The sequence below is a fragment of the Tupaia chinensis genome, unplaced genomic scaffold (assembly GCF_000334495.1).
Source record: "Tupaia chinensis unplaced genomic scaffold, TupChi_1.0 Scaffold000355_1, whole genome shotgun sequence".
NCBI classification, from domain to species: Eukaryota; Metazoa; Chordata; class Mammalia; order Scandentia; family Tupaiidae; genus Tupaia; species Tupaia belangeri.
In genome coordinates, this window is record NW_006159850.1 from 3,885,379 (window position 1) to 3,895,257 (window position 9,879).

At 49.3% G+C, this 9,879-nt stretch overlaps 1 protein-coding gene across 1 annotated transcript in view; it reads right to left on the reverse strand.

The window, feature by feature from the left end:
* USP10 (ubiquitin specific peptidase 10) overlaps nucleotides 1–9,879 on the reverse strand; it is a 66,402-nt gene that overhangs the window by 26,341 nt on the left and 30,182 nt on the right. The window contains exons 9-12 of the mRNA XM_027773445.1: nucleotides 8,288–8,387; nucleotides 7,085–7,262; nucleotides 3,575–3,740; nucleotides 1,511–1,655 (exon numbers count right to left, since the gene is read on the reverse strand). Coding sequence (XP_027629246.1) covers nucleotides 1,511–1,655; nucleotides 3,575–3,740; nucleotides 7,085–7,262; nucleotides 8,288–8,387 — 589 coding nt within the window. The remainder of the gene's footprint in view (nucleotides 1–1,510; nucleotides 1,656–3,574; nucleotides 3,741–7,084; nucleotides 7,263–8,287; nucleotides 8,388–9,879) is intronic.

Genomic DNA, 9,879 nt, shown 5'->3' on the forward strand with positions numbered 1-9,879 from the left:
TCCCTATTTCCTACCCCCATGACCTACGTGGGGTCCTCTTGTTGCCAATTATGTCATTCTCTTTCTAGAAAGCATCTGAGGTGGCAGCCAATACAGAAACACATATAACAAGCAGGAAAACGTACACCCACAAAACCAGTGTGGAGACAGCAAGTCAGCCCCGATGGCTGATGTGGGGTGCATGAGATGCAGGAGTGCAGGGCACAGGTGCCTACTTGGGTAGGGCTGCACTCCCGGCTCCTGATGGGAAAGTAAAATGGGAAGGACAGCCCATCACGTAACTCTCTCTTCCCCTTTCAGGTCCTCAACTGGGATAAAAAACCACGCTGGTGCTGAATGACGAGACAGCTGGAAACGTGAGAGGAGGGAGGACAGTGAGACCGGCCCAGCAGCCAAGCCCACCACCTTGTGAGCAGACCCGGAAGAGACAGTGCCGGACCACCAGGAGTGTGGTGTGAGGTGTGGGATGCAGGGAAGGGGCAACGTGCTCAGTTCAGATGGATTCTTCTACAGACCCAGACACCTTGCTGCTCTGAGAACTCTCCTTAGCTTGTCACATACCTGGTCGAGCTTCGGTATTATAAAACAACATTTTTCACAAACTCGGAACCTTGCTACAGGATTTCCTTAAAGCCACACTTCGAACAAGACAACGTTAACCTGGGGCTCCTCCTAAATGCTTGCAAGACATGCCAGCCCTGCTGAGCCCCAGAGAGATGGCAGACCCTGGCTGATAATGGCACAAATGCAGAGTGTGTGTCACTGCTCAGGAGGGCAGAGGAGCTTGTGCTGCTCCGGGGACACCTTCTCATTCACTAAGAAGGCCCATTTAGCCGGCTGCTCGGCAGGACTGCTAATGTGGAGGGCGGGCTGAGGGTGCCTAGTATCTACCACTGCTGCAGGAAATGCCTACAGAAGACGACGATGCTCTTCTGACAGACAAAAGTTCCTATTTTTGATATCTAGAGGAGTAGATGGTATATTCGGGCTAGCATGTGGCACGACGTTAAGGGTGCTGGACTCCCACATGGTCGACCGCGGTTCGAACCCTGGACCTGGCAGCTTGCTTTCTCACTTTCTCTCTCTCTCTCTATCCCTCTTGGTCAAATTTAAATAAATAAAGTTTAATAAAATAATTCTTAAAAAATGTATTTGGTATATTCATTTTTACCTTTATTTTTAAAAAGCCATTTTGGGGCCAGCAGGTAGACAATGAACTACCACATGGCCAACTGCGGTTTGAGTCCCAGACTTGGTGGCTTGGTTTCTCACTTTCCTACTCTCTCTCTCTTGCTCTGTCCCTTTCTGGTCAAATAAAAATAAATATATAAACAAAGTTAAATAAAATAATTCTTTTTAAAAAATAAAATAAAAAGACATTTGAATGAGATTGTAACACAGAGGCCAACTAAAAGTCAAGGAAGCGTGCTTCCTTAGCCTCACATCCCACAGAAATGCCAAGCACTGGGCTTGCTGGTCTGCAGGAGGGTCCGGCCACGCATACTGTTACCTTTACTAATTTCCAAGTCCACAGGGTATTCGATATTTTTGATAAGCTTCTGACATCCACCAGTCTTCTCGTAAACAAATCGCTTCAGGTGCAGCACGAGAACAGGAGGGAGTTTTTCCAGAGTCACTCTTCGACTTATCTCCACCTGGGACACAGGACACCGGACACAACGCCGTCTTACTCAGGACAGCAGGTGCATTGTCGTCTCCACCTCCCATGCAGAGCGCCTGAGAGCTGATGGCTTGGAGTCCCATGGCGGGGCTCCATACCCTCTCCTGACACCCCCTTGGGAAGAGCACGCACCGCGCCGGCTTTGTGCCTGTGGTCGGGGCAGCCGAGTCCCACGTGGCCAGCCCCCACCTCTGCTTATGTACCGGATCTCACAGGAGTGGTAAGACGGAGGAGGGACTGCAGTGTGGCCAGTCCGTAGGATGCCCGCTCTCGTGCATTCTCTCCCTGGCAGACGCATGTGCCCTCTGGCACAACATTCAAAAGAAAGAGCACACGCCCCATCTACGACACTGCAAAGGGTCCCTAAAGCCCATCTGTGAATTCTAAGAACTTTGCTCTGCAGCATTAATGACTCATCAGCATGAAAATTAAAAAGCTAACTTAGTACCTTAAATCATATATTAACCTGTTTTATAAAAGCTCCGATAATCCTGATAAAACCAATGCCAGTATAGTTCTTCAATTAGATACATTAAAGATCCCTAAAGCTATTTTAACCATTCGTTTTGTAACAGTTTAGTTTCAACAAGTGAATGTGCCCTCTGAGTACGTTCAGGGGGTAACAGGTGCTGCTTTTACAGAAGTTAGACGACCTTACAGACTTGGAGAGGGGTGAAGAGACACTGGTAATGGCCTCAGTCTGTGACAACTCACTGCCTCTGCTGTTACAGTGGGCACCGCAGTGTGCCCACGCCCACCAGGACGTTGTGGATAGGCGCCAAGTGTGAGCGCGGCTCCCAGGTACCTGGAAAGCGGGACTGGCACTCTAGTCCTCTCGTCTGCAACTGCGGGGAGCTGTTGGAGACTACCGACCTATGATTCTAGCCGTAAAACCATCAGTCAATTTATTAACATGACTGACCTGAAATGCTTAAAGATGCGCTCTGCTTCTTCAGACAAATCAAGGCACAATGTCTGGTCACCTAGTAAAACCGGAAATTCCTACACAGCGGGTCTTTAGTAGACTCCTGCTGTCCCATGGCCCTTCTTTCACATATTCCTACTGCAGGGGCCATGCTGTCCTTCACGTGGAACGCAGCCTCACAACAGGACAGCGCCCCCGCTTCCAAAAAAATAAAGAGGACGGTGACAGGTCTCCACACCAGATACTGCTGTTACTCTGTATGGACCGCTTCACAACAATGCTATGAACCGTTCAAAAACCCACCCATACCTAGCCTGCTTCACCTCTCCAACGCATCTTCCCAAACCCACCGCCAAACTAACACGCAGTCCAGAGTGCTCACTGCCAAGCAGAGACAGGCAGAAGCTCCACGCACGGTGGCCAGGAAGTGCTGCCTCTCGGCCCCGCTGGGCTGGACTGTTGCTACTTAACACTGGAGGGCGAAAACACTGAGTCTGTGCCTTCTTCGGATCAACTCAGAGTCACAGCCTGATGGACAATGACTCGACACTGCTCAAAGTCCTTGAAGATCTACAACTGAACATGCAACAGGTGTGTCTGCACTCACTCTCAGGTCTTAGCTAATCTATAAAATCTGTGCTCCATGACACCCTGGTTATGAACAGGCTCATCCACCTCAGTGACCCCAGAAGAGACTGTATGATGTGATTTGATTGTCAGAAAATGCAATGTAGCTCGGCATAGATAATCGGAAGGAGAGAGCCACCACGTGTTACATGATGTGGGCTCAAAGAGGTTGCTGGGATCACTTGATTTGACCATTTCATTCTAAAAATGTGGAAACTCGTTCAGAAAAGTCAAGCAATTCATTTAAGAGGCAGAATGCAAACTGACTCCCTCATTCCCGCCTGTGTTCTTCCCACCCAACCAGAGGGCCTCCCTGCAGAGGTCCACGTCACTCGGAGTACCTCCTGCTTGGTTTTGGTGGTGTAGCCCTGCACAGACTCCCTTGCCACCAGGCTCTCCAGTGCATCCTGGACTGTGCGGATCTTGTCAGACTGGATGTCCAGCTGCAGCGTGAAAAACGGCTGCAGGGTGGCGGATTCTTTTGAACTCTGCTGGTACACCACGGATCTAAGAATTGAGAGCAGAAACAAAAACTTTGAGAGGCCACACCTTGCCACTCTGTCTTAAGCTTAACCAATGAGAGAAGAGGAATAAACACTGAATATAAGATTATTCAACATTAATTTCAGAAGACAAGAGAGAAGGAAAAAGTCCAAAGCATACTGAATTCAAAAATTATTCTGCTAAATACTACCTTCCAAAACATGTCCACCAACTAAATCTACTAGCTGATAAATTTTCCCAACTGTAGTGCTCAGGAAAAAAAACGTATTTCATCTTCTAAATCCTTTGACCTCTCTGCCACACTGTGATCTAATGCACCAGTAGTGAATGTGGCTATCTTGCCAGTACCCTAAAAATGCTGATACGTTTCAATTCGTCTAAGTATCAGAGCCTGTTAATAAAATAGAGGAAATCCCAAGATAAACAGAATATTTTAATGGCATTTTCCTCTATAAAAATGAGTTACAAAAAGAAGAGGAGTAGGGTGTGTATCATTAAAAAACAAGCTCACATTCCAGGAAAAAAGGCTGCCATTCTTCCAAAAAAGAGTGCCAATTCAGCCATGTTTTCTTAGCTGGTTTTGCATTTTTTTTTTCCCTAAATCTTTCTGAATAAAAATCGTCTCGTTTAACCTCAGCAAGAAAAATATTCCAGGAGATTAGCAAGGGATTCTGTCTCTGCAGTCTGAGCGACCCAGTTATAAATGGGATAAAATGGGTGTGGGTAGGTGTTCAGGCTTTCCAGAGCAGACGCTGTGAAGCCACAGTTGCTAAAGAATTCCCCGTCTAGGATGCGGTCCCCTGCTCCTGAGCGTGGAGCCTTCAGTGATGGCCACTCCCGTGGCTCCAAAGAGGAGCTAAAGGAGCAACAGCAATGGAGGCCAGTGGAGGAGCCCAGAGTGGCCCTCTTGTCTCCAGGGTCCTGTGGTTTAGCAAAAGCATCCCAGGGACAAAAGCGGAAATCTGCGCATCTTCCTGGGGAAACTGAAAAACACCTAAAGAAGGCTGAATTTTATAAGCAAATCTTTTAAATAAATTATCAGAATTCTTTATCTTTGCTTTTCCATTTTTTGAAAAGAATCAACAATAACCAATTTTAATGAGAAACCCCAGACACTGAGGCTAGCAGCCATGATGGACCCATTCAAGGCAAGCTAGCAATTTTTTCCAAAGTAGATTCTGGTGCTTCCATTGGTTATTCTGTCATCTCCGGGTATGAGGTGCCCATCTGTGCCCTGAAGTTCTGACTCCATTTCTGCACATGTGGTCCTGGCTACCTGCACTACACTGAAGCGGGCCATTCCACTCCGGGGCATTCCCACAATCTTAACATCAGGGTCCTACGCTGCTGGACATAGCTACGGACAACCCACATCTCTGGTTCTCCTGCCCACGTGGCACATTCCAAGGTTGAGGCTGGCACGCCAGACACGCCACAGTTCCAGAACAGAAAGCGGTCAGAGCCTAGGCACAACGTGTCCCAGGTCACGTGTGCTTGACTGGCTTCTAAATGCAGTTGTGCATAGGCTCTAAACTAGCTTGAGGAAGTCCATGCAACTTTCCTGAAGTTTTTATTTGCCTGCTGAAAGTTGCTCAGTCTCTGCTGTTTTACAACAGAGAGACTGAGCCAACTCTGAGGTCTTAAAAAGGGTCTTGTTTCTTTTCAGACAAGCAGCATTTGGGACAGCGACAGACCTCCGGTCTCACTGAGACACCACAGGTGGAGAGGATGCTGTGGGGCCTTCAGAGGGGAGGCCGTGCTATAACAAGGTCTTCTGACACTTGTGCTGAGTTGTCCTCCCAGGAGACGGGGTAGGTTTTACTGAGCTCCATGTCACAGGGGTATGACAGGCTCTAGTGCGAATACATAAACACCTCTAGAAAGACTTCATGGATAAGCAAAAAGCTGGTTTTAGGTGCTGGGCCCGAGCAGGGACCAGGGACTCCAGCCCAGGCCATGTGTCCTCCACTGCACAGTGGCGCTCCCGCCGGCCCCTTCCCTCTCTAGCTCACTACGTTCTCAGGACCAACATCCCCAGATGGCTCAAGGAGCCTAGACGCTGAAGCGACCTAAGCGCCACCAGCTGAAGACGGGCCACGAATGGGCAGCGTGTGCTCGTCCACACGCTATGAGTATCAATTAGCCATAAAAAGGAGGCTGCTGTTTCCACACGGATGGGCCCGGAGGACACTGCGCTGTCTGAGACAGGACAAGGAAAGAACAAAACAATACCATCTTACTATCTGTGGATCAGCACACTGGACTCCCACATGGTCAACCATAGTTCAAGTCCCAGGCCCAGCGGCTTAAAACTCACATGGAGTGCGTGTGTATGCATGCCCAAGATCCCGAGAGGAAAAGGGATTATGGTGTGACCATCCCCTCAGGGGGGTGACTTAGGCTTTCTGTCTCTTTCTCTCTGCCTCTCTGGCAAGCACACACACCCTATCACAAAAATCTCTCAAAAAAACAAACAAATGAAAACGAAAAAACAAACAGGGTCAGGCCAGCTCATGGCCTGATGGTTGGGGAGTTGCAAGATTTAAGACTTGGATCCAATGGCTCGAGAAGCCACCAGGCGTGTGTGCACGCATGCTCAAAACCCCGCTGAGGGGTAGACAGAGGAGAAGGGACTGAGGTCTGACTCTTACGTGTGGAGGGCAGTGCTTTCTTTCCCTCACTGTCTCTCTGCCTCTCTCTAGAGAGTGGACATGCCTTCTGATAAATTTTTTTTAAATATTAATAATAATACAGAGTCAAATACACAGAATAAATGAGTGGTTACCAGGGCAGGGTAGGCGGGAAGAATGGGAAGGGTAGGTTCGAGGACACAGAGTAACGAAGATGTGGCAAGGTCAAGCCTAGAGATCTAAGTCGGAAGCAGCAGCCTGGAACAGACTGCCACAGCCGAGGCTGACTCTGCGAGGTGACAGATGATGGACCTGCTAAGTTGCTTACTGCGGTAACCACGGAACTGTCTACATCCAGTAACACTGCCCCGTGCGCACTGAATACACACGACGTATTACAATGAACAAACAAGATGCTTCCAATCAGATACATGAATTGCTCCTCTTAAGGAGTTCCACTCATTGCTTTTCTCTCACCACCTAGCAGTGAGCAGGAAGAGGAGTGAGGGGCTCCGTGGCACTGAGGCCCTGGAGAGCAAGTCCCCACGGGAACACTCAGCAGCTCTTAGGAACACAGGGGTGGCAGAGGAGGCGTTAGGAAGTGCAGGTGGGGGAGTAAAAGCAAACCACTGGTCACCAAGTCACATTGGGCCCCTCCAGCAAGATGGTGAGACCTTGAACAAGGCAAATACCACATGGTTCCAGAAAAGTACGAACCTGATGTGCCCACCAAAAATGCCGGTGATGGGCGTCTGGACGAACTCTGCCTGGCGGGTGACGGACGACTTGTTCCTGGGGCCCACCTGCTCCCACTCCTCCTCACTGCCTGCACCCTGTTCTTCCTGCTCTTCCTCGCTTACCGAGTGGCTTTTGGGCCCATTGGAAACGGGAAGTTCTGGAAAGGAGAGAGTTTGCTTAGGCCACTACTGACAAAAGAACGGCAAGAAATAAAAATGACCAAAGGGTCTGTGTGACCGCCTGCTGAGACCTGTCAGCTGTAGTTACTGCCGAGAGCAAGGTGTGCCCTGCACAAGGGTCCCAGGAGCTGGCGCTGACAGGCCCTGTGGGTGTCGGCTGCTAGGAGACACCCTGTCCTGGAGGCCTGAGACAGTGAGGGCGAGGCTGGAAGGCAGGTCTTGCTGGGGCTCATTGTGGGTGCAGCTGGCTTTCTCAGACAAGGGACATGATTATAGGGGGGTGTCCCTCTCCTCAGAAGACATATGCTCTGGCATGGCGTGAATGAATCCGTTATTTGCAAGTTAAGGACAATGTGGCATGGGGAGCATGTATGCAGAAAGAGGGGCACAGGACACCCGGCCACTCCAGGCCCCAGCAGTTACAAAGTACTCGTGAGCCTGTTCCTTCGGCTGCCCTGGTCAGTCACCTTCATCAAAGCCCAAGGAAAACCGCAGAGGTTCTAAGTTTAGTTTTGATTTATCTACTGAATAAACAAACCGCTCTCAACGGCATATAAAAGGCAATGTTAAAATTACTACAGAGTTATTGGGGGTCAGCAAATGGCATAGTGATTACGCCACTGGACTTCCCCATGGCCAACTGCAGTTCGAATCCCAGACCTGGTGGCTTAAAGATCATGATGGGCGTGTGTGGCATGTGTGCCCAAGATCCCGGGAGGAGAATAAAGGAGAACGGACTGAAGTGTAGTCACCCATCCCTCCTGGGGGGCGATTTCTCTCTGTCTCTCTCTCTCTGCGTGGTGAGCACACGTGCCCTAAGGCAAAAAGCTCTCAAAACACAGATGAATTAGTGAATGGGAAAAAAGACAACTATCTGGATGAGTAAATGAGTTGTGAAGGTCAAATGGACCGGAGGGAGGAGCAATTAGCACATGAGCATGAAACATTATTTTAAATAAGAAAATATTCTCCACAATTTCGTAGCAAATAGATCATAACCTACTTTCATTACTTGGTGAGAGAAGCTTCTTTAGGTTCAACATTTCCTCATGAAGTCCATTTAGAATGAAGCCTAAGTACTCCTCAGCGTCTTCCTGTCGACCCTAAAAAGGTCAAACACAACGGTGACGTAACTGACTCCGGGCCGTGGCCTGCGGTACACGCAGCAACTACACGTTCAAGCACTGTTTCCTCGAAACTTCCACGAAGACTTAACATAAAGCATTTCCTAAGTATGACAAGAGTTTCTCTTTGGACAGCCGAGACCCCAAAGGGTGGGCTGGAAGGTGAAGAACAGATTAAACATATATATCTAAGTGGAAAAACTAAAGAAGAGGTTTCATTTTATATATGCTTTCCTGCGTTTTTGAAGTTTTTTACAAAATACATTTCCTAGGATACATCGCTATACCCCAAAGGCAGTCAGTGCATGGGGTGGCCCCCAAAATGATACATTTTAGAAGCTTAAAACTTGGGACCAGCAGGTGAAGGTGCTGGACTCCCATATGACCAACTATGGTTCAAATTCTGGTCCTGGCAGCTTGCTTTCTCATTCCACCCCCCCTCCTAGGTCTCTCTGGTCAAATTAAATAATAATAATAATAATAATAATAATAAGTTAGATCATTCTTTTTAAAAAATAAATTAAATAATTTTGGGGAGGGAAAAAGAAGCTTAAAATGTGGCCCAGCTGTGTAGTGCATGCTGGCAGGCACTGCTCCTGGCAGGAGAGGCTATGGGCAGGCCTGGTTGTGTCCTGGCCGACCCTGAACAGCAGGCCCGGTGGTGCACACGTGCAGCCCCAGCTGCTCCGGAGACTGAGACAGGAGGACCGTGACTGAACCAAGCTTGAAACCCTACGCTGCCCCTGGTGGCACCCTGCAACACCGCCCATCTGCTACTTCACCTCATTTAAGCATTTTCTTCACTATTTTTCTCTCTGAATAAGTCTCCCTAAGCAGCACTTCAAATGCTTGCACTGGTTCATCACAAACTCGGTCAACGAAGAAGTGCTCTGGCTAACTGAGCTAAGGCTGCCCTGGTTCACTCTCAACCGCTCTGGGCCTCTTTATAAACCCTCTTGGTTCCAGGCCTTTACTAGCAAAAGGCACAATAAGAAACCTAAGTACAAGAGCCAAGGACATCAAACAGCTAGTACGGCCAACGTCACGGCAGCGGAACTTCCAATACTGCCATCACGCCAGGCCCAGGCCACGCCAGCCTACCCAAAGGTGGTCAGTGCGGGGCTGGGAGAGCTGCCCTGAACTCCAGGCCCTGCTGGTGATTAGCTATGGCCTGGACAAGAGCTGCACTTGTCCCGACCACGACAAGACGCGACGCCAGTATCATGCTTGATTCGCAGGGCCAACCGAGTTAGGACACAGAGCACGTGGGACAGTGCTCAGGACACAGTGAAAGAAAGCTGGGCTAGCTCTGACCGTGAGGGCTGCTGTCACACCCCAAACCCTCCGAGCAGCTGACTCCATAGTAACCCTCGCTCTGCTACTGAGCCCCCACCCCCCAAAGCTCGGAGGGGGGCAGTGCCCACTAAGCAACGGGTACCAGACGGGGGGGGGGCGCTCCCCACGGGCCAAA